A 25,142-nucleotide genomic window follows, 5' to 3' on the forward strand; every position below is an offset into this window, starting at 1 on the left:
AAAGAAATCTGCTACCCTTGCCTGATCTGACTAATGGTGACTACAAACCCATAACAATGTAGTTAAACTTAACTACCTTCAAAAATGTTCTAGGAAGCCACTCAGTTCAAGAATAATTGGGAGTCGGCAACAAACACTGATACCTGCCTCCCAGGAAATTTGTTTTTTTTTTCAAACTTGAGATTTATCACAGAAGTATTATGCTAGAGAAGGAGACCATTTGGCCTATTATATCTGTACCAACTCTGTACCAAATGAACACCATTATTTATTGGCCATCTCCTTTTTTCCCACCCAAATAATTATCCAATGATATCTTGAATGCCTCAACTGATGCTGCCTCTACCACACTTCCAAGCAATGCATTCTATATCCTCACTACTCACTGTGTGAAAACGTTATTATTTTCCTCACCTTGCATGTGCTGTTTTTACAAATCGCTTTAAATCTTTATCCCCTGGTTCTTGATCCTTTAATAGGTTGTGATGTTTGATTTGGGCTGGGGCCAGTATAAAGGAATACTGTATACAGGAGCGTAGATACTGACCCCTCTGACCTGATCAAATGTTCAAACATATTAACACTGAATTAACTAAATTCACTCCAAATCCCTGAATGTCATTATCTCACAAAGACTTATCGTTCTTAGTGTTCAAAGTTTTAGTCAATCCCTAGCATCAATAGACTGTTGAAGGAATAAGTTTCATACGTCAATACTTTTCATGTGAATGTGTTTCATTTTCACCTCCAAATAATTTCATCTATTTTTAAGGTTAGGTCCTCTAGTTCTAGAATCTCCAAAGTTTTACTTAAGCTATTCTATCAAATTCCTTTATTCATGTTAAATGCCTTGATCAGATCATACTTAAAGGGAATACAAGCTAAACTTGTACACCCTGTCTTTTCAGCAAAATCTCACAGGGTATAGGGGTGCTGCATGTGAAACTGAAGGCTCAGACTTTATTTCTGGGCAGTGACAATTCTGTTTTTTGTCAAACCTCATGAACATATTTAAAACCCTTGCTCATAGCCTACCAGGCTTTTATAATCACATCAGGGACTGTCAATGTCAATTTGAGAATGAGCCTGTCAAGGTCCTTGGAGACGTTTGATGATATCAATGGTGCTCCATAAATACAAGAGGTGGAATCTTATAGGAATCTGTTTAAACTAGACTATGGCAACATTTGTGGCAGAATTGGGAGATGAGAAATCTAACCAGGCCTATCCCGATGTTGGGAGCACTCTTACGTAACCTTCCTAACTCCCAATTCCTCCACACTCTAACAAAATGCATCTTGTCTGACTGCGGAGGGTGCAGCGACTTAGCAATACACTTGCCCTCCTCACCAACGTTTTTTCAATTCTTTTAGTTTAGATTGAAAGAGAAAAATATTTCATTCCAAGAGAAAGTTCTATTCAGAACTTAACACTAAACACTTTACCATTGTGTAGTGTATCTGGGGATTAAGGTAATCTGTCATTGCTCACCCTGTCTAATTAATGTGCTTGTAAAATATCCAGTCTCCTCTTGAATTATTGATATGAGTCATCTGTTCCACATCCTAAAATGCTTGATTCCTTTGTGGCTCTTGCTTTTCTTTGATATGTAAAATTGGCCCTGCTACTTGCAGAAACATTAGATTTAACATCCTTGCTGGTAGTGGAAAGAGAATATAGTTAGACAGGACAGTAGCATACCTGAACCACACTCCAATACCATCTCTGCCAGAATTAAGTTCCGAACAGGAGGGCCTATACTCATCCTTTCTTCAACACCACGAATTGAAGCCCTTAAGAGACCAATCAGTGGCCACTTATGGGCTTCAACTCACTGCCACAGGTACGAACTCAGTGTGGTATTAACTGGTGCCTGTCATTCTGACAGGAGCCACAGCCACCTCTGCACAAGGAATGCCTGTTTCTGATTCACCAGCAACTCTTCGTCGGCAATCTTCCCTGCCTCCATCCCCAACACCTTCCCCACAGTCTTGATGCCAGGGGAAGACCTCTCTGTGGCCTCACCACTGCCTGATTGATATGTGGTTTGGTGAGCTTTCCCAAAAGAGGGGCAACATGGACCAGTGAGACCCAACCTCTTGATGCTTCCACACAATTCTGTCCAGGCATTCACTTTGTTGATAAGATTCAGTGCTTAGAGTCACAGACAAGAAAGATTCATTTAAGCTTCCATTTTCTGTTAGATCTGTTACTGAATGATATGTCTGCATGTGAAGAATTGTACAATCAACCAAAAGGACTCCCTTGCCTAGTCTATGACTCCTTTTTCGCCAACAGTAGCTCCTGTCAATCACAGAGCTGCATTTGCCCGAAGTGCTGAAATTCCCTTCCCAAACATCTCCACTTCTCTCCTGTACTTTAAGATGCTGTTTATAACCATTTCTTTGACCAAGCTTTCCACACCTATTCTTAGTATCTCTTCCTCCTTTGAAGTGACTCAGGATACTTTGTTGAAGATGCTTGCTATTTCCAATATTAGGATAGTTGATATACAGAGGTCGCAAATATAAGATTGTTGCACTATCTATTTCTAAACTAATACAAACAAAGCTGCAGGTAAGATTTGTTATGTTCTGTTATGTAGCTTACTCCTACTCTAAATTGAGGATTTGGATAAGGTTGAGCTGCACTGCTTTCTCTTCATATGGTTTAGGTTCAACAACATAATGAATGGATGCGAGAATGAAATGCAACTCACTGGCAAGAACTTTTGGAAGTGCAATCTTTGACTTGTTCATGAAAACTTCAGATAGAGGAATGTGCTGAATAAGAGGAAAAGAGATGACAAGTACTAACTGTGGAATAACACATCCCTTCATTTAAGCCTGAGCCCAAAATCCTCTAACAAATATATGCCTCATGGTAACCCAACTTGCATCAAATTGCATCAAGTAAATTGCACAGAAACAGGCCATTTGTCCCAACTGGTCCATGCTGGAGTGTATTCTCAACATGATCCTCCTCCCAATCTACAATTCTTGACCTAACAACATAATCTTAATTTGCTTTCTGCTTTTAAAGACCAACAGTGTTCATTCCACTTCCAAGCCTTTTCCCTGCAGTACTGTGATTTCTTATTCTTTAGGTCCTGATCCAAATTCCTTGAAGGCCATGACTGAATCTGCCTCCAAAACATTTTCAGGCAGTGTGATCCAGATCCCAACCACTCGCTGCATGAGCAAGTTTTCGTCCATGTCAAGTTTGGCTCTTGACATTGCCAGCACGTGATCAGCTACTCCCTATCTATTTGTTTAGTAGCACCCCAATTAAATTTCCTTTCAAACCTGTTTAGAGGTAACAGTTCCAGGTTCTGTAATCTATCCAAGCAACTGAAGTCTCCCATCCCTAGATTCTTATAAATCTGCTCTGTGCCTTAATGCTTGCACATTATTTCATAAGTGGGGTGCCCAGAATTTGATGTAATATTCCAGTTGAGGCCAAACCTGTGTTTTATAATGATTTTTTATAATGTCCAGGCTTTTATGCTTTGTGCCACTTAGGATCCTGTGTGTATTATTAATCGCTTGCTATACCTGCCCTGACAGTTTTAATGATTTGTACACTGATGCCTCCATGTTGCACACAATAGAATCATAGATTCACCACAGTGCAGATAGAGACCATTTGGCCCATCAGGTCTGCACTGACCCTCTGAAAAGCATTCCATCCTCACCCATCCCATCCCCATAACCCTGCATCTACCATGACTAATCCACTTAGCCTGCATGTCCCTGGACTGTATGTGGAAATTTAGCACAGCCAATCCACCTAACCTTATCAAATCATTGAGTAATACAGCACAGAAACAGACCCTTCAGTCCAACATGTCCATGCCAACCAATTTTCCAAACTAAAATAGTCCCACTTTCAACTTATATTGATCGTACAGGGGAGCGCTGCATTGTTGGAGCTGCCGCATTTCTGATCAGACACTTATACCTGGTCTCTATATAACTATGATAAAATATCTTACAGTACCTTTTGGGGAAGACAAAGTGAAGTGCCATGCTGAAATTATTCACTTGGACAAAAGAAAATGAACAAGTCACTCATTATCTTTGTAGTTTGTCAAATCCTACAGAATTACAGTCTCTGGCAATCTCATTAGCCCAAAACCAGAAATATCTGTTCACCAACCTAACGGTATATATGGGGCATATTGGGTAGACTTCTTGCTCCAATCTCCAGTGGTCACAAATGTCTTGATCAGCTTGGCTCCTTAAGGCAAAGCCATTTTTTTTACACAAACATTTAGTGTTAAGGTCAAATTCTTTTCATGGTGATCAGCTCATGGGAAGTCTCAGTCCTCTGCCAGTCTGGCTTGTTGTTGTTAAACATTTACAGTATTCGGGGTGAAACCTGATGTGGCCAATAATTGAGCCAACTGCATTGGCTGTTAGCAGCAAACCTGACGGCAGCTGGTAAGTGGGGATCAACTCAAAAGGCCATCTTTTGTGTTTGTGTCCTTGTTCCATGTAAGTGTTTAGTGAAAAGCTACCAGATGTGTCCATTCTCCTTGTTGGTATGAAAGGTCAGTGATCTCATCGTGTGTGAGCTGCTGAGAGTGAAAACAGAATTCCACCCGATAATGCAGGTGCTATTTAAGTTGTTGACTACATTACCATTCTCAGAGGCAGAAAAAACAATTAAAAATGCTGTGACTTTGAAGATCACAGGATGTCACAGGTATATCTTTCCTGCTGTTGTAATGCAGGAAACATGCAGCCAATTTATGCATGGTCCCAAAAACAACAATGTGACAAAGACAAGATGTTCCTTTATAGTAATGCTGGGGGAATAACTATTGGCCAGGTCACAGGAAAGGGTGAAATATTCCAGAGATGGAACATTAATTTTGCGAGAATATCATTATCCTGGATCAAGTCAGTATCATTTCCATCAACTTTAGCATTATTGATTGTTATTGATCATTATTGATTATCTGAGAGGATTGGAGGGAAAATGCTTAGTTATTTTCCTCCCATATAGGCCCTCATCTTTTCCCTTTATTTTGCCTCTCCCAAGAAATTGAGTGGCTGTGGTGAATGGCTGTGAGGAAAGATGGGAGGAGTTGTGGTTCAGCCAACATGACTGTGCCTGGCAGCTTAGCTAATACACTTGCTTTGTTCCTCCATGTTTTGTTTTTAAGTTTGTGTGGAGCAGGACTTGAAATCTCAAAGTAGAGAAATGATGGCTGATGCATCTAATACCAGAGCTGCTGGCAATCCAAGGATTAAATGATTGCTAAATCCATTCTTTCAATATGTTTTGTCCATCAATCTTTGTTCATTTTCTCCTTTCAGCAGATGGCATCTCTCCATGTGAGGATTCATGTCAATCCCCATCTGCTGGCACAATATTGCCATAGTAACTTTTGCAAAACACAAACACACAATTCCCTCCTTTTAGAGGTTCCTCTGTGACCTCTAATCTCTAACCTCTGTTTATCCATCATAACTCTGCTTGTCTTTCTGTTTGATCGATAAAATGACAGTCCTTTGCAGTTGTCAAGATATACAAAATTATTGCCTTCTTGAAAATTGCATGGCCGCATTTCCCGACTCTAATCCATTTGTTGCCAGGAACTAAGACACTGAGAACTCCTCACCTTCCTTAACCTTCCCTTCCTCATCTTCCTTCTAAGATTGTCAAAACCCAAGTTCAGTGCCACCTGATTCCCATTTTCTTTTCACTATCACTTTGTAACCTCAACCAAACTCCATCGCAGTTTTATTTGACCTCTTTGCATGAGAAAATCCCATTCTTTAGGTGTCCATTTATTCAACTGGTTACCTACTTGCATTGTGGAAGAGAATTAGTGTCAGTTGAGAACGATTAAGTCTGATCATAATTCTATGTCTGAATGCCATCTGGCACCTTACTCCATGTCAGATAGTAATAATGAAATAAGCATTGCATTGTGAGAAAGAAGCTGTGATACCTTCTGTGCTATGATCTCCAGGACCTTAGAACACACAAGTCATTAGGAGCATAACCAGCAACATCTCCTTGTAATACATTATAATCCTGACCGAACCTCCATCTTACTGTTTCTTCAATCCAATATTTTCCAGAGCTTTGTTATCGCAAATCTGGAGATCCTGTTTCCCAGGGCAGCAACTTTGGAAATCAGAAGGCATGGGTTTAATTTGGTCAGGAACAAGAGTGAAGTTGAGGAAAATTGTAATGAGTTGTTGTGATGTGCAATGTGCTGTCTGAAAGGGAGGAGAAAGCAGGTTAAGTATTAACTTCCAAAAGGGATTTGCAGAAATGCTTCAAGGAGAAAGAATTTCAGTGCTGTAGATAAAGTGGAAGTGAGTGGGATTAATTGGACAGCACGTTGAAAAAGCTCCTACAGGTACAATGGGCCAAATAGTCTCTTTCTGCAGTATGTTACTGCATGGCTCGGTGGCTTAAATGTTACTAGACCCTGGGTGATGGGAGCAGGCCCTATTAAAACAAAGGGAGCTTTATTGGGCTCTGTCCCATCAATGGAAAGTTTACTGTTGGCAGGCTGCGTACTGCATTGACTCACCACTCCACCTGCTTTGTATAATCAAGGGCCAAATTTTAAAGGGCTGCCACTATCTTTCCATAGCAGGGCCATCCTTCTGCCTTGTAGATTGCCAATTTCAGGCAGGTGGTTTCTTTGTGGCACTTAGGGGCCTTTCAGAGCACAAGCCCTAAGAGAGGGGTCACAAGGATGAGAGACAGCTGACTTGATGTCGATAACTCCGAAAGAGATAATTCTTCCTTCCCTTGGCGTCTGCCTGCCTGAGCACTATGAAGTTTAATTTGTACAAACAGGAAGCCCTTCCATTATGAGGCACCCCCAGCTTTCCTGTTGGCTTCAATAGTGCCCTCGTATCCAATATTCTTTCTTAAGTGACAAAGCTAATAATCCCCTGATTGGACAGGCAGGGGTCTACATGCTATCCTTACTTTTACATTGGCCACATAGGCATCCAATTAGGAGATTGGTAAGATTGCTGACCCATTGTGAGCTTGAGATGCAGTTTTTAGTCTGGTGTTAGTTTCTGAAAGCTGTTAGTAACTTACAGCCTGAGTGGAATGGAATACTCACCATCTTCCTTTTTGGCTGCATTGCATCACCCAATGTAGTTTAACACCATCCAGAACAGACCGCATCAATTGACAGGATTAATTGCCACTGGACCCTCAATATTTTCCTCCTCTTTAGAGTTCTCATGGCAATAGTATGTATCATCTCAAGATGCGCTACAGTAACTCTCCAAATTTCTCCCAAATCTATTAAGTTTACCTCTGAGATTTGTAGAAACACCAAAATTTGCGATTGCCACCTCTTCCAAGTTTGACACCATCCTGAAATTAATGAGTATTACTGTTTCTTCATTATCTCTGGGACAATATTTGGAATTCTCTGATTCTATTGTTGGTGCATTGATACAAGTACAGCAGCTATTTTAGAAGTCCCACCAGCACCTTCAGATGACAATTAAAATGATGAATAACATTGCCTGTGTTCCCTACATCACAAGAAAACATTGGAAATAAATACCAAGTCATTTCTTATGCTGTCAGACAAGCTTTCCTTTTCAATTCAAATGCTCCACACTTCAGGTACTCCTCAATGATTCCGCCTCTCTTTTGGCACCTCCTCAATTCCTCTCTTTCTCTGGACAGACATTTTTATCATGTTAAACATTAAGAAAATGTTGTAATGCAATCTCCCTCAATAATCCTACACTTTCACTGCCAATTATAGGAAACATGCGTCCTAATTCTACAGGACCAAGTAAGCCTGTAGCATTTAAGGAAACCACTCAACCCAATATACCATACTGTTTCTTATAACCAGTCTGACTGCTGCTCTCTCTCCATAACTTTGTATTAGTCCCAATCTAATTTCACTGTTCTACCGCCCTCATACTCCTGTATATATAGGCACATAGGAACAGGATTAGGTCATTCAGCCTCTTGAGCCTGTTCCACCATTTAATGAGGTCATGGCTAATCTGTGGCCTAACTCCATCTACTTGTTTTTGGCCCATATCTCTTAATACCTTTGTTGAACAAAAAATTGTCTGTCTCAGTTTCAAAACTAAAAACTGATCTAGGACATGGCTGTTTGTGAAGAGAGTTCTAAACATCTATTACTCTTTGTGTGTTGAAGTGCTTCCTAACAATTCTGATCTTTTTAGGTTCTAATTCTCAGACTATGTTCCCTAATTCTACAATCTCCAACCAGTAGAAACAATTTATCCTTATCTACTCTGTGTCTTTTCCTGTTAATTATCATGAAGATTTTGATCAGATCACCCCTTAACCATCTAAATTCTACAGAACACAGGCTTAGTTTGTATAATCTCTCATAATTTAATCCTTGCTGTCCAAGTCACCTCTATTGTGATAAGAAATGGCAGAGACACTAAACCAAATATTTTGACTCTGTTTTTATAGTGGAAGATAATAATTTCTTCCCCAAAACTTAATGAAATTACTATAACATGGGAGAAGATATTAAGCAAACTAATGGGATTAAAGCAGATAAATCCCTGGAGTCTGATGGCCTGTAAACTAGAGTATTAAAGGAGGTGGCAACAGAGATAGTGGAGGCATTAGTTATGATATTCCAAAATTCCCTGGATTCTGGAAAGGTACCAGTGAATTATAAACATTCTAGTGTGAGAGCCTGATTCAATATTGGAGACAGGCAAAATGTGGGAAACAATAGATCAGTTAGTTTGACCTCCGTAGTGGGAAGTTGCTAGGGTCAATCATAAAGGAGGAAATAATTGAACACTTGGAAAATACAGCTCAATTTGTCAATGCCAGCACAGGTTTCATGAGCACAAGTCATGCTTGACAAACTTGCTGGAGTTCTTTGAGGGTATAACCAGCAAGTTGGATAATGAGGATCCAGTGTATGTGGTATATCTGGAAAGCATTTGCAACATAAAAGACTGATCCAGAAGGTTAGAGTCCAGAGGGTCAATGGTAGAGTGTTAGCTTGGATAGATTATTAGCTGACAGACAGAAAGCAGAGGATTGGGAATAAATGGGTCCTTCTCTAGATAGTGAACTATAACTAGTGGGGTACCGCAGGGTTCAGATCTTGGCCCTCAACTATTTACAATCTCTATACGTGTCTGCAAACAGGGACAAACTGCAGCAAAACTCGCAGATGTTACTAAAACAGGTGGGAAAGCAGACTGTGATGAGGAGATAGAGTTTACAGGTGGATATTGATAGGCCAGGAGAATGGGCCAGATCTGGCAGATGGAACTTAATGTGGATAAGTGAGAGGTTGTCCATTTTGACCAGAAAAATAAAGAAGTAAATTGTTATGTAAGTGGGAAGCAGATTCAAAGTGCATAGTGCAGAGGGATCTGGGTGTCTTTGTGCATAAATTGTAGAAAGTGTGTAAGTAAGTGTAGCATAGAATAAGCTGAAAATGTGTTGCTGGAAAAGCGCAGCAGGTCAGGCAGCATCCAAGGAGCAGGAGAATCGACGTTTCGGGCATGAGCCCTTCTGGAGGGAACAAACACAGAAACACTGGAATGAGAAGGGGGAGGAGACAACTCAGCCCTTCAAGCCCACTCTGCCATTTAACGTAATCATGGCTGATCTTATCCTGGTCTCAACTCCATTCTCCTGCCCACTCCCCATAGACTTTTATCCTATTTTTCATCAGAAACATATATATTTATTTCTTGAATCCATTGATTGATTCTATCTCCACTGCACTCTGGGACACTCTGGGTCCTTCATGCCCAAAACGTCGATTCTCCTGCTCCTTGGATGCTGCCTGACCTGCTGCGCTTTTCCAGCAACACATTTTCAGCTCTGATCTCCAGCATCTGCAGTCCTCACTTTCTCCGTAGCATAGAATAAGAAAGGCAAATGAAATCCTGGCATTTATGGCAAAAGGACTGGATTATAAAAGTAAAGAAATGTTATTACATTAACATAAGTCATTGGTGGGGCCATACCTGGAGTATTGTGTCCAGTTTTAGTGTCCTTACTTGATGAAGGATGTTGTGGCACTGGAGGCAGTTCAGAGGAGGTTCACTAAAATCATTCCAGGGATGGAAGGGCTGGCATGCAAGGAGGAGTTGGATTGCTTGGGCTGTACTCACTGGAGTTCAGAAGAACGAGGGGGGGATCTGATTGAGGTATATAAAATGCTAAATAGAATTGATAAGTTGGATGTTGAATGTTGAACAGATGCTCTTCCCGTTTGGAACAGTCTCAACAAGAGGTCATAGATAAAGAATGAGAAGAGTTATGTTCAAAATTAAGATGAGGAGAAACTACTTCTCTCAGAGGTAGTGAATCTGTGGAACACACTGTCCCAGAGTGCAGTGGAGACAGAATCAATCAACAATGGATTCAAGAAATAAATATATATGTTTCTGATGAAAAATAGGATAAAAGTCTATGGGGAGTGGGCAGGAGAATGGAGCTGAGACCAGGATAAGATCAGCCATGATTATATTAAATGGCAGAGTGGGCTTGAAGGGCTGAATTGTCTCCTCCCCCTCCTCATTCCAGTGTTTCTGTGTTTGTTCCCTACAAGGCCAATATATCCTTCTTAAGGTGTGGTGCCCATCAATCCTGAACTAACCCCACCAGCTGCTTTACCCATATTCCTGTAAAGCCCTTTCCATGTCAGAATTCTGTATCTTACTGTTATATTGTTCTATGCAGTGTTTTTCTCAGTGCCTTTTGCTGGTTTCTAGCCACACCTGAACGTATATGGATAACATCCTCCAATGATTGCAATGGAATGCAAGTTTGAAATCAGTTACCTCAAGTTAATTCATTAAGAATATTTTGAAATGAATTATTACATTTAATTCAAGCTTTTCACATCTCTGGATGGCCAAGAATCCATCACACCTAACTATACTTATGCTTTTCATGTTGATAAATGTAGTTGTCCAATTATGAATAGCAAAGTCCCACAAGCAATATGATAAATGTCCAGATCATCTGCTTCATTGGTTCTGGTTCAGAAATTAATATTGGCCCTGGGATAATGTGTAGAGTCTATCTAAACTTCTTTGAAGAGACATGACCATGTCAGGTGGATGGAAATGATCCAATGAAGAAGAGTAGGGAAGTCTTCCCCAGTGTCCTGCACCCAATATTAATCCCTCAGTCACCAACATGAAAACAGGTAATGTGACCATCTATTATGGCATTGTTGATGAGTTTGTTCTGTGTCTTAACTGGCTGCCATGTTTGTGTTACAATAGTAGTCACATACCAAATTATCTCATTGGCTATTCAGGACATCCTGAAGTCGAGAATGATCCAATTGGAATGCAATTTCTTCCTTTTTGCCACGACTCCTTTAAAGCATTGTGACCATGTAGAAAGAGACAAATTCAATTTGGAAAAGCGAGGACCAAATTAATCTTGCAATTGCTGAATAACATGCATAAAATCAATAGAAAAATGCTGTGCAATTATTAATAATCCAAAGCAGTAAAACAGCTCTGTAGGAGTGACAGAACAACCACTTGGGACTCTATTTAGGAGCATGAAGCGTGACCATTTTCAAAATTGCACTTTCCAACAGTTCTAAGGATCCTAATAAAATTGTCATCTGTAGGTGGCTTGAGCTGGTAGCTCACAGCCAACTGCGAGGCTCATTAAGCAGGAGGGATGAGAATTGCATCGCTAGGGAATTTGATTAGAAATTACATAGAATCTTCAATTAAGAAACAGCTCATTTGGTCCAACTGTTCAATGATAGTATTTATGCTTCACATAAATACCACCTCCTGTCATTTATCTAACCATATCCTCGTATTCTTTATTAACTCATGGATTTATCCAACTTCTGTTTAAATGATTTGATATTATTCAAGACAACCAACCTTTTTGTTAGCCAGTTTCACATTCTCACAACTCTCTGAGTAAAGAGATTTCTCCTTTATTTGTGGCCATCTTTTATACGTTGTCATTCATTCTATTCATTTTTGCAGATAGAAACATTTTCTCCACATCAACTCAAACTTCCAAAATTTTAAAGAATGTCCATCAGAACACTCCTGTCCCCCCTGGTGATGGGGAAGGGGTTGAACAGCTACTCCTGTTCCTACTTTTTATCGTCTTTCCTGGAGAAAAGAGGTCTCACCTGTTCTGCCTTACCTGAAAAGCAAATCCTTTCTATGTGGTAGCATTCTTGCGTGTCTTTCTATATCTGTTCTAGTTCCTACATAAAGTGTCAGTGGAGGCTCATTGGAGAGTGTTTCTTTTTCAAAGGCTGTGAAGTCAAACCCCACTCCAGAAGGTGAGCAGGTAATCTGGGTAGTCAGGCCAGTGGTGGTGCTTGAGGTTCTGATTTTTTGATGTGACATTAAACTGAGGTTCTGTCTTCCCTCTTAAGTAGGTATATAAGAACCCAGGTTACTGTATGAACAAGATCATAGAAGTTCTCTCTGTTATCTTGGTCATTACTAATCCCTCAATCAACATAGTCGAGCGTGTAATGCTGGAAAAGCACAGCAGGTGCTATGCTTTTCCAGCACTACACTCTTGACTCTGAGCTCCAGCATCTGCAGTCCTCACTTTCTCCCTCAATTGTCATCTCAAAAATAGCTTATCACGTTGCCATTTATTTGAGGACTTACTGTGTGTATTTCATTGCTGCGTTTTTACATTATTACAGTGACTTCAGTTCCATAGGCACTTCATCAGCGAGGAAGGACTTTGAACCAAGTTATGAAAGATGCAATAGCATTGCAATGGTTTTGTTAGATCTCCAATTATTTGGTCATTCATTCAGCTGGGAGGATGGAATTTTCTAAAGTATTTTTCCAATTCTTTTGACAGATGCTATTTCAATATGACCTCCACAGCATAATGAGGAAAGGTTTTACTTAATAGTGAGACAGGAAACTGGTGGGTTTGGGTTTGATGTTTGTTTTTCAGCCAGCCAACTAACTCTTCAAATTCCAATGAAGCAGGAAAGAGTACAACATTTTCATTTGGGACCAAACTCTTGCCTGTTTCCTGGCTGAGCGTGAAGTGAAAGAAGTCCTCCGAAGATATTCTGTTAGTCAGCCTTCATTGAAAATAACATATATTTTAATAAAATGCCCAATTGTGTGGATCTTATGCTTGAATGCAGGTGGATTTGAAGCTAGGTTCAGTGGGGGTGGGGGTGGGGGGAACAAGTTAAATCCAGAGAGCGATTCTGACTATACAGCAGGAATTATACCAGCAACAAGAGTGGATTCAAGTAGCCTCCCCATCAGTGGGCTAATTGAGCCCCTGAAGTGCCCACTTAAGGGTATTTGCATACCACCACTGCGATTTAATCAGTAGGAGAGATCCATTACAAGTGGCCAGTCTGACAGATTTCCTTACATTGACTGGTAGTGGACAGGAGATGTGTCCTTTTCAACTGATCTGATGGATTTGTCAGACTACTACCATACTCTACCAAACCTTATCCCTCCACTCCCTCATCAATCTCCAAACATTTACAAAGTTCTGATGTATCGCAGCTTGTTTCTTTATTGCAATCCCAGAAGACACCTCCTGCCCCATTGGTACTATCAGAAAATTAAGAACTGCATGCTTCACAATGTCCAGATGCTGTGGGAGGTGGGACTTCCTGTCCCTGATGAAATCCCACTTCCAATTCCTTTATGGCCAATTGAAAGAGTTCTTCCTGGGGCTGGGCTCCCTCGGAATGTTTAGCTTGGCCAAAGCACAGTGCAAGTTATACTCAAGAACTTGAGCACAAATATAAAGGCTGACAATCCAGCACCATACTGAAGGAGTGCAGTACTACTGGAGATGGTATCTTTTTCTTGAGATATTAAACTGAAGTCACATACATTTTCTTGGATGGGCTTTAAATGTTACTTCAAAGAAAAGCAATACAGTTTTCTCCAATATCCCAATCCAATGTTTACTCATCAATCAGTAACACAAATGGATAACTTGGTCATTGTATCATTGTTGTTTGTGGGAGCTTACTATCCTGTCATTAAAACAGTGACCTCACTTAAAATCAAAACTGAAATCGTACTTCATTACCTTTAAAAGAGTTACTACATAACTATGGAAGGTGGGATTCTGTAAAAGCTTCACAGAAGATGTGAGGAGCCTACAATCTCTTCATCTGGGTTAATATAGTAATAAAGAAGCAAAGTGACAGATCAGTGCTGTGCGTCAGGAATCGGAGAAATTAAAGATCACAGGGTCAAAAGATATGAGAACAACAGTTGATCTCAGACCCTATACTCAATGATGACCATTACAAAATGGCCTTTTTTTTAATGAGGTGATTTTGTTTTCCATGGTGTAAAGCTATCTAGAAGGCACTGGTCCTCACTATATATCAGTAAAAAGTAATGGAGGAGGATAGATCTTATGAAGGTAGATCCAGAATTGAGATTGGTTGGCAATGGATAAGAGCAAAGAAATTGTAACCACATCAAAACAGAATTATATTGAGAGTGCAACACAGATCATATATTTCAGTTAGGCATATTAACCTGAGCCTCTTCCATCTGTAATTACATTTCCCCATCCAGCCCACTTCCAATCTTGCTGTATTCCCTAGTTATGCTTTTGTTTCCATGTGTTATTTTTCTTTTTTCTACAAGAGTTGCCAATACTTTACACAGAGTATACCACCACTATAATTGCAGAATTTCACCTTTTACATTTATAAGAAATTGACATGTCATGTATCATTTAATGGAATCCAGATAGATTTCCCATTTCCCTGACTGTTCTTTGGGATAACTTTTACATTCAATAACTGGTGTCAAACTTTCTGTTTGCTAGCAGCCTGGGGGAGAATATGTTGCCAGTTTTGTTGGATACCTAACAGTTTTATTTGTTTATGGATGCATTTCTGTGTCTGGCAAGTGATCAATCAGAGTGCTGGGGGATGGAGTAATTTTCCAGTAGCAAGCATTCTATCATTATCTATAGCATGGGTTAGTTGCAGAACAAATTTTGCTCCATGAGATGGCCTATGCAGTTTCTTGATATCAAGTGGGGCTCTTTAATTTATAGAGCAGGTAGGTGGCCATATTCAGATCATTAAAATTATGGAGGATTCAATTAGGTACACATAGGAAAGACATTTCAGCTGTGGGAGAAGCCAAATCTAGGGGTCATCGTATAAGATTCAATAGTCATTAATAAATCCAACAAAGGATTCAGCAAGAACCTGTGTACCAAGGATGTGATGAGAATGAGGAACTTGCTACCACAGGTTGTCATTAAGGCAACTAACTTTAGGGGATTTTAGGGGGAAGCTAGGTAAGCAAATGAGGGAGAAAGAAATAGAAGCATATGTCAGAATGGGATGGGGATTTCATAGTGATTGAAACGAGGATAGACAGGTGGACCTCATAGAATATGAATTCCCTGATTGTGGCTGTTAACCTGGTCCAATTAGGGAGTCCTTGCTGACATGCCTGCCACTCCTGTTTAGGTCTTCGGGCCACTCTAGAAGCTGGTTCTGAGCTAGCTGGGTCAGTGTCATGTATTAACATATGTAAGCGTAGGGTGACTTGGTGACTGGATACTGGCCTTCATGGAGTTATTTCAAATTTCTATTCTGTTCCTGTAGCAGTAAATACTTTCTGTGGAAAATATAGTGGCACAGAGAGGCTGAAGTGTTTGAACTGTAGTTCAGATTGGCCATCGGACTCATGGTCTGAGACTCACTCAACAATACTGGGATTTATTCCATTTGCACCTCTGGTTTGAAACATAAAAACTTGAACATCAGTCATATTCACTTGAATGAACCAAGTACCAAAGCAAAGGTTTAAAGCAAACAAACTTGTATCCACACAATATGGTTCATGATCTCAGAACCACCCAAAGTGCTTCACAACCAAATAACCACTTTTAAAGTGGAGTCACTTTTCTAATAAAAAATGCAACAGTTTGTGTACTGTCAGATCCCCAAACTGCAATATAATAAATAGTCAGGTAAACTTTTTATCGGTAATCTTTGGGGGTTAAGTATTGACCAGGACATCGAGGATAACTCTCTTGCTCATCTTCAAAATAGTATCAGAAACTTTCACATCAAATGAGGCAGGGCCAGCTTTAATTCCCATCCACAACAAGGCACCAATGACCATGCAGCACTCCTTCAGTGCTAGCACTGCATGTGACTATCCACCATATAGGGTGTGGGCTCTGGAGTATGAACTTAAACTCTCACTTTCGGGATTCAGAATTGAATAAGTTACCCACTGAATCATAGTTGACAAATTTGAGATAAGTATTTATAAAATTTTGGTTTCTCTGCCTAAAGAAAGATGTACTTCCCTAGCAAAGTGGCAACAATTATTCATCAGATTGGTTTCTGGGATGAAAGCTTGTCATATGAAAGTTATTGGTCAGAATGGGCCTATATTAACGTTTCTGGCATAAGCCTCTCATTGGGAAACTCCTGCTCCTCAGATGCTGCCTGACCGGTTGTGTTTTTCCAACATTACACTCTCGACTCTGATTTCCAGCATCTGCAGTCCTCACTTTCTCCTATATTAACATATATATAGTTTGGAAGAATGAGACCTTATTGAAATTGATAAAACTCTTAGAGACTTGCTGATAGGCTGTTGCCCTGATTGCAGAGTCGAGAGCTAGGTGTTGCAACCTCAGGATATGCTGTCAGCTGTTTAGGAGGAGAAGTTTCTTCACTCATAGGGCTGTGAATTTTTGAAGTTCTCTGAGGATGTTTAGCCATTAAACGCATTCACTGTCGAGGTTGGTACACTTTTGAACACAATGGAAGTTGGGGTATGGGAAAAGTGGACAAAATAGAATTGGTGGGCATGTTTGTTCATGGAGCTGATTGAGTGGTAGACAGGCTTAAGTGAGCCATATGGGCCATTCCTGCTTCTTTATCATTTCTTCTTATGAATCACTTACAAGTCACAGCAAATAAATGCAGTTACTTCTGATAGCTCAGGCAATCAGCTGATAAGATGCAGGAAAACAAGATTACCAGATATATATCTGAAATAATGAAAAAAATCAAATAAGACAACATTTGCAATTGCCATCCTTGTAATTGTTAAGTTTACATTTTGTTCTAAGGACAGAGCTACTCTCCTTTGTGTTTGCCTCTCCTTTCGAAGGAGCTGGTAGATGCCGAGCTATGTTTTGATTCGCACTAGAATTCCTTTAGAACGTGCTCGAGATGACTTTATTACCTTATGGTGTTAGTATAGACAGTTTCTGATGATATGTTTGATTATTCATTTCAATAAATAGTATGAATGAATTCATAGTTTCAATGAAAGCCTAAACATATTCCATCACAACTATAATGGAAAGTATTGAAGACAGAGTTTTGCCAGTTTGCAGTTATGGGTCTAATCCTGCAATTGCTTTCATTGTTATAATTTGCTGTGATATGAATGCCATTGACATGGCTGGCTTTTTCTTGCCTATCCCTAGCTATCTCTGGAGGAATTGGCAGTGGAATCTTGAATAACTGCAACCTTATGTGACTTGAATTATTCTATGCAAAAATCATGGCCCTCAGCTTAACTCAATACATCTGGGAAGAAGTGGGTGGGAGCGTTAATCAAAGTAAGGATTGAAACTTACCCTTTTTGCAGTCCTGTGGCTTTACTGAAAAGTTGAGTGGGACAACCAGTGAAGATGTCTTAAATATGCAAGAGACTGATAATAACAGCCACAATATTAATTGGGCAATTTTAAAATGACAGCTTTTAGCTTCGGACACTGAATCATTAGATTAGATTAGATTACCGTTGAAACTTTATTGCTGGAACAGCACAGCAGGTCAGGCAGCATCCAGGGAACAGGAGATTCGACGTTTCGGGCACAGGCCCTTCTTCACCTACAGTGTGGAAACAGGCCCTTCAGCCCAACAAATCCACACCGACCTGCCGAAGCGCAACCCACCCATACCCCTACACTTGCCCCTTCACCTACCACTACCGGGCAATTTAGCATGGCCAATTCACCTGACCTGCCCATCTTTGGACTGTGGGAGGAAACCGGAGCATCCGGAGGAAGCCCACGCAGACACGGGCTTCCTCCGAATGTGCAAACTCCACACAGTCAGTCGCCTGAGGCGGGATTTGAACCCAGGTCTCTGGTGCTGTGAGGCAGCAGTGCTAACCACTGTGCCACCGTGCCGCCGATCATAGAATCTACATAGATGGAAACCAGGAGCAGGTCTTTTGGTCCTGCAAGCCTATTCCACCATTTAATATATTCATGGCTGATTCTCTATTTTTAATGTCATATTGTTGCTTTCTCCCGCTGCTCCTTATTGCCTTTAAAATTGAAAACAAATACCTATGTCAATCTATCTATTGAAATTCTCAAAACTGCCATTGTGTTTCTGGTCTAATAACACACCAACACACTATAGTGGGTACATGTGTAAAGCAGCATCAGTCTTGTTCGAGAATACAGAATCAGGCCCTCACCCTGAGTGCGCCTAATTCTACACACACATGTTGCTGTGGCTGACATAGTTCTGTTGCAACAACACCCTTGGGACTAAACGTTGATGCCAGATATAGCTCAGAGAAAGACAGTTCATCTGTCCAAACATCAGTGACGCAATCTTCAGAGATTAACTCCATCTGCATAGGCCATCCTGTTCCAGATAAAAACACAGAAGGAAAAAGACTAGATCCTGATGCCTGTCTTGGTAAAATTATCTTGGTTTGCACAAACTACTTTTATGAAAGATATTGCCTGATGCAATAAAACTACAAAGAATCATTCATTTTCTTGGGCTTGTAATCCAGTTTGTTTTGTGAAAGATTTTACTTTTTGCTTACTTAATAGAACTGAAGATGTTTTATGACCCAATCCAATAATTTAATAGCATTTAGATTAGGAAAATCCTTATCCTTCTGAATGAACAGGAAATCAATACATAATGAATAGCCAGACCTGATTCTGAAAACAACTATATGCTTACAAAGTGAATAGTTATGTTCCATTCACTAAACAGCAATTCCATACACAGTAAATAATCCTTCCCCTGCTGAAAAAAAGACAGCAACTTTGTATAGTTACACAGATTGTAATCCTTCTGCTGAATATATAATGATTCTGTGCAATTACACAGTGAGAAACCCTTCCCCCTGCTGAATAAACTGTGATCCTATTCAGTTACCTAGTGAGTATTCATCTTCCTGTCAAATGAACAATGATACTACAGAAATATGCCCATGTCCTAATTTTCATTGTAAAAGACTATTGAAGAGCAAGAGATGGAAAAGGATCTTTAGTGAAGAGCAAGAAATGAAAAGAATCATAACTTCAATTTTAAAATGTTAAATACATAAATGTGTTTTTCAAAAATGGCATCTGCAGAGTTTATTGGGACTTGAAAGGTGCAACTACTGCTGCCTTTTAAAAACTCATTTACATATTTAACATTTTAAAATTTAAGTTTTGGTTCTTTTCATTTCTTGCTGTCCTCAGATTTGGCACTGTTTTTAACCAAATGATATTTAAACATTCAGCTGTCTTGGTTCTCCTGATATCACTGCGTCATGGCTCAACAGTACACAGTTAAAGGGCTATGGGTAAAAATGTCTGAGTAACATTAAAAGGCCTTTACTGACTAGCATTGAGCATCATTCTAGTGTAGTTTAGGGTACCTAAGAAATTTTTGGTGAGAAATGACTGTAAGGATTACCTAACTTACCTGGCACAGATATATGATATAGCAACATTGCTATTGCTGGCTATAAAAAACTAATTTTCCAATTGTTGGAGAAAGGAAGATTTAAGGAGATATAATGCAAATCTTTAAAGTGTTGAGTGACAAATACATATACAAGATCTAAAGGTTTTTTTCTTGGCTTGAACTGTTGAAATTAAATTTTGCAATTTTGAAACTATAGATTAGTGAAAACCATTTTTTACACAGAGGGGAATTATTTTAAGAATCTTTAATTCATGTTAATACCTAAATGACTCTCTGGAATGTGGAGCGTATTTTTAAACAAACAGCTGAAATAGCCATCTTTTTCAAAGTAAATAGTAGGTCAGGAATGTGACTGGAAACTGTAAAAACAGAAACAGAAATGATTAAAACATCCCTAGTACCCATGAAGCTGATGGGATTGGGGAAAGGAGAATTGGTGGGAATAAGTTGATTATTGCTGATAGGCAACACATGGGAATGCAACAAATAAAGAATTACAGTAACAGTTAGGCCTTTCCAATTCAAATGGAACACCATATCTCTATAATGGCTTCCAGCCCCACATACCTCGGAGATCTGTGTCCATTTAACTCTAGCCTTTGAAGAGCTGTAATTTTAATGTTTCCACTGTTGATGACTGTACAGCTAGTTTGAACCTAATATATGAAATTTCTTCTGTAAATCTCTCAACCCATCTATCTTATGTTCTACCTGTCCCAGTAATGCCTTACATGAATGAAGTTTAATTTTGTTTGAGAATACTCCAGTGAAGAACCTTAGGATATTTTACCATGTTACAGGTGCTATTTATATATCATTTACTGTTTGTTATTTCCACTAATTTCCATTCCTTTTTTAAAATTATAATCTTTATTTAACATCTCTGGGTTTTAGTTTAGGGCATGTTTATCTTTGGGAATCAAAAAATATTTGCATATAACTTTCCCTTACATTAAGTGGATGATTTGAGTTTTTGAAAGGGTAAAATGCATTTGGATTTTGAAGATGTCAATGATTAGATAGACTGCAGAACAGGGAATATTGGATGTAATCTTCGAGGAGAAAGTGAGGTCTGCAGATGCTGGAGATCAAAGTTGAAACTTTATTGCTGGAACAGCACAGCAGGTCAGGCAGCATCCAGGGAACAGGAGATTCGACGTTTCGGGCACAGGCCCTTTTCCTGAAGAAGGGCCTGTGCCCGAAACGTCGAATCTCCTGTTCCCTGGATGCTGCCTGACCTGCTGTGCTGTTCCAGCAATAAAGTTTCAATATTGGATGTAACAAGTGTTGCCTTCAGAGTTGCCTTGTGTGACTGTCTTGCACCCTGCTCTTACATCTTTCATCCAACTCCATCTTGATGCAGGTATTTTCTCTTTTTATCTTCCAGGGGTGTGCTATGCTGAGTTTGGTGTGCGAGTACCTAAGACTACAGGCTCTGCCTACACTTACAGCTATGTGACAGTGGGAGAGTTTGTAGCATTCTTCATTGGGTGGAACCTGATTTTGGAGTATCTGATTGGCACAGCCGCTGGTGCCAGTGCTTTGAGCAGTATGTTTGATTCACTAGCCAACCACACCATCAGCCACTGGATAGTGGATTACGTTGGCACTTTGAATGGACTAGGTAGGTCAGTAGGATCACTACCAGATTTAAACAAAAAAGAATTGTCAGTTCTCAATGTTGATAGAAAATGAAATCATGATTCTTGGTGTTAGGTTTCTGTAATTTTAGGAATTTGGTTAACACTCGTTATGGTGCTCCAGTCACTTAAATGAAAATAATACCTTCATACAATTTCATGAATATACAGTACAGAAGCAAGTCATTTGATTCTGCAACTTCACACCACAGTTTATATTCCAGGTGAACCTCTGCTCACCCTATATCATCTCATAATATTGAGAGATTCTCTTACTCCTTTTTGCCTAAAGTGTTTACTTAACCTCTCCTGAAACGATCTGTGCTATTTGCCTGAATTGCTCCCTATGGTAATGAGTTTCCTATCTTCATCCCTCTTTACTGAGTTCCCTTTTCAGTTTGTTTAATTTGTGGCTTTCTATTTGTAGGCATTTCCCCAAAATATATGCACCATGTCTAGTTGCTTAACTTTGTCATGATTTTGAAGACCTCTATCAGAACACCTTTCAGTGTTCTCCTCTCGGGAGAAAATAGCCCCAACTTGCAATATTAATGTCACAGCTTTCATTATATCAGGATTTCCCAAGGCATTTTACAGCTCCACAGATGCTGCCAGAACTGCTGAGTTGCTCCAGCACTTTCTGTTTTTATTTCATATTTGTATCAGCAATAGTCACAGGTGAGGTGCTAGAAGACTGGAGATTGGCCAATGTGGTGCCGCTGTTTAAGAAAGGTGGTAAGGACAAGCCAGGGAACTATAGACCACTGAGCCTGATGTCGGTGGTGGGCAAGTTGTTGGAGGGAATCCTGATGGACAGGCTGTACATGTATTTGGAAAGGCAAGGACTGATTAGGGATAATCAACAAGGCTTTGTGCATAGGAAATCATGTCACACAAACTTGATTCTGTTTTTTGAAGAAGTAACAAGGAAGATTGATGAGGGCAGAGTGGTGGACATGATCTTTATTGACTTCAGGAAGTTGTTCGACAAGGTTCCCCATGGGAGACTGGTTAGCAAGGTTAGATCTCATGGAAGTAAAAACAATGACTGCAGATGCTGGAAACCAGATTCTGGATTAGTGGTGCTGGAAGAGCACAGCAGTTCAGGCAGCATCCAAGGATTTTGAAGCTCCTTGGATGCTGCCTGAACTACTGTGCTCTTCCAGCACCACTAATCCTAGACCTCATGGAATACAGGGAGAACTAGCCATTTGGATACAGGATTGGCTCAAAGGTCGAATATAGAGGGTGGTAGTGGAGGGTTGTTTTTTAGACTGGAGGCCTGTGACCAGTGGAGTGCCACAAGGATCGGTGCTGGGTTCACTACTTTTCATCATTTATATAAATGATTTGGATGTGAGAAGAAGAGGTACAGTTTAGTAAGTTTGCAGATGACACCAAAATTGGAGGTGTAGTGGAAGCAAAGAAGGTTACCTCAGATAACAACGGGATTTTAATCAGATGAGCCAATGGACTGAGAAGTGGCAGATGGAGTTTAATTTCGATAAATGTGAGGTGCTGCATTTTGGGAAAGCAAATCTTAGCAGTACTTATACAGTTAATGGTAAGGTGCTAGGGAGTTGCTGAACAGAGAGACATTAGAGTGCAGGTTCATAGCTCCTTGAAAGTGGAGTCGCAGGTAGATAGGATAGTGAAGAAAGCATTTGGCATGCTTTCCTTTATTGGTCAGAGTATTGAGTACAGGAGTTGGGAGGTCATGTTGTGCCTGTACAGGATATTGGTTAGGCCACTGTTAGAATATTATGTGCAATTCTGGTCTCCTTCCTATTGGAAAGATGTTGTGAAACTTGAAAGGATTCAGAAAAGATTTACAAGGATGTTGCCAGGGTTGGAGGATTTGAGCTATAGCGAGAGGTTTAATAGGCTCGGGCTGTTTTCCCTGGAGCGTCAGAGGCCGAGAAGTTTATAAAATCCTAAGGGGCATGGATAGGATAAATAGACAAAGTCTTTTCCCTGGGATGGGGGAGTCCGGAAGTCGAGGGCACAGGTTGACAGTGAAAGGGGAAAGATATAAAAGAGACCAAAGGGGCAACTTTTTCATACAGAGGGTGGTACATGTATGGAACGAGCTGCCAGAGGAAGTGGTGGAGGATGGTACAATTGCAACATTTAAGAGGCATTTGGATGGGTATATGAATAGGAAGGGTTTGGAGGGATATAGGCCAGATGCTGGCAGGTGGGACTAGATTGGGTTGGGATATCTGGTCGGCATGGATGAGTTGATCTGAAGGATCTGTTTCCGTGCTGTACATCTCTATGACTCTATCTCCAGCATCTGCAGTAATTTATTTCCATTTTGGTGATGTTCGTTTAGAGATAAACATTGACCAAGGCTCCCATGCATGCTCAATGCATTTCTTTTCAATAGTCCTCAATGCAAACTTTATATTCATGCAAGAACAGAGAAAGGACCTTGGTTAATACTTCATCCAAATGGCTATCAGAAGGAAAAGCCAATAAAACTTAGAAATGATTATCAGTGGTCAAAACTGGAGTTCCACCTTAAGGAGTACAAGACCAGTTCAGACCAGTGTCCAATCAAACAAGATTTATTGGTTCTTCCATCTCTTTCCTGCACTTGAAAGCTCTTTGGTTGGATATTGGATGCATTTCCTTAGCATTACCCCTCACAGTCCCACCTTTAACTGCAATTGCAGAAGAGCAGCCCTGTGTACTTTTACAATCTTTATCCTGGCCATCTTGAATAAAGTTGAAATTGTACTAAATTGTGGTTTAGACCTATACCTGCTTGGGATTGCTTTTACTCTAACTTATTTAATTTAATATTGAATTCTTACAGCAAAGCCAATCAGTCTGAAAGAAGTTTGAAGCTTAGTTCAAGATTAAACCAGGCTCTCTGCCATTTCACCAACACTCAGTTTCAATGGCCAGTACATTCTAGGACCACATTTTTGGCATTGCCAATTCTCAAAGATTGCTGAAGGACTTTGGCTTTAGGTTTGAAATAGTGCTTTTTTTAGTGTTTGTAACTTTGTGATTGAGTTGTGTTGTTTTCTGTATTTGTTTTGCACAGGGAAAGGGGAAGAGTCCTATCCTGACCTCCTGGCACTGTTCATCGCTGTCATTGTGACAGCCATCGTTTCCTTAGGAGTGAAGAATTCTGTAGGGTTTAACAATGTGCTGAACATCATCAACTTGGCTGCTTGGGTCTTCATCATGTTCTCAGGCCTGTTCTTCATCAATAGCGCCAACTGGGATGAAGGGAGGTTTCTACCTTTTGGATGGTCTGGGGTTAGTAACAACCTCTTCAGTTTATTATTAAACAATTCCATTTGGGTGAAATGGGGTGAGATTAGTTTTCAGCAGTAGCAGAAATGTTCGACAGTAAATTGGATGCCTTTTTAATTGTGACTAATTTTCCTTTCCAACAGTAAAGTAATTTTGAGTGAAATGGGAAACAGGGCTGCTAATTCTCTATTGTCTGATTCTGCTACTGGCGAAAGCTGCTTACATTTGCAAACTGTTTTCTAAAATCTGTGTCTCCTACTATGGCTTATTAAGTAAATGCTAAATCTCCTCATTAATTGAATTATTTTTGTACAACAATATATTGATTGATATATTAGACCAGATTTTGTTGTCGGTGTTCAAGTGATGAAGATCACTAAAGACCTCAGTGGAATCTAGTGATCTATGTAGCCTCAATGCGCTTTCCTGAGATTAATTTTATTTTGACTTCTGGAGATCTCTGTCCAGTAGTGTTGTCATCAACCACACTGCAGAATTGTCACTGACAGCAACCCAGG

The 25,142-nt window shown here is 40.0% G+C and overlaps 1 protein-coding gene across 8 annotated transcripts in view; it reads left to right on the forward strand.

Annotated features, from left to right (window-relative positions):
• Positions 1–25,142, forward strand: part of slc7a14a (solute carrier family 7 member 14a) — a 76,436-nt gene that overhangs the window by 23,573 nt on the left and 27,721 nt on the right. For 7 of the 8 annotated variants that reach the window (XM_043702576.2, XM_043702573.2, XM_087993383.1 and 4 more), the window contains 2 exons: positions 21,102–21,338; positions 24,410–24,627. In XM_043702576.2, coding sequence (XP_043558511.1) covers positions 21,102–21,338; positions 24,410–24,627 — 455 coding nt within the window. The remainder of the gene's footprint in view (positions 1–21,101; positions 21,339–24,409; positions 24,628–25,142) is intronic. The other variant, XM_087993386.1, reaches the window with a different exon arrangement.

This window comes from Chiloscyllium plagiosum, unplaced genomic scaffold (assembly GCF_037043375.1).
Source record: "Chiloscyllium plagiosum isolate Xiang-an unplaced genomic scaffold, Cpla_swu_hap1 HiC_scaffold_13, whole genome shotgun sequence".
Lineage (NCBI taxonomy): Eukaryota > Metazoa > Chordata > Chondrichthyes > Orectolobiformes > Hemiscylliidae > Chiloscyllium > Chiloscyllium plagiosum.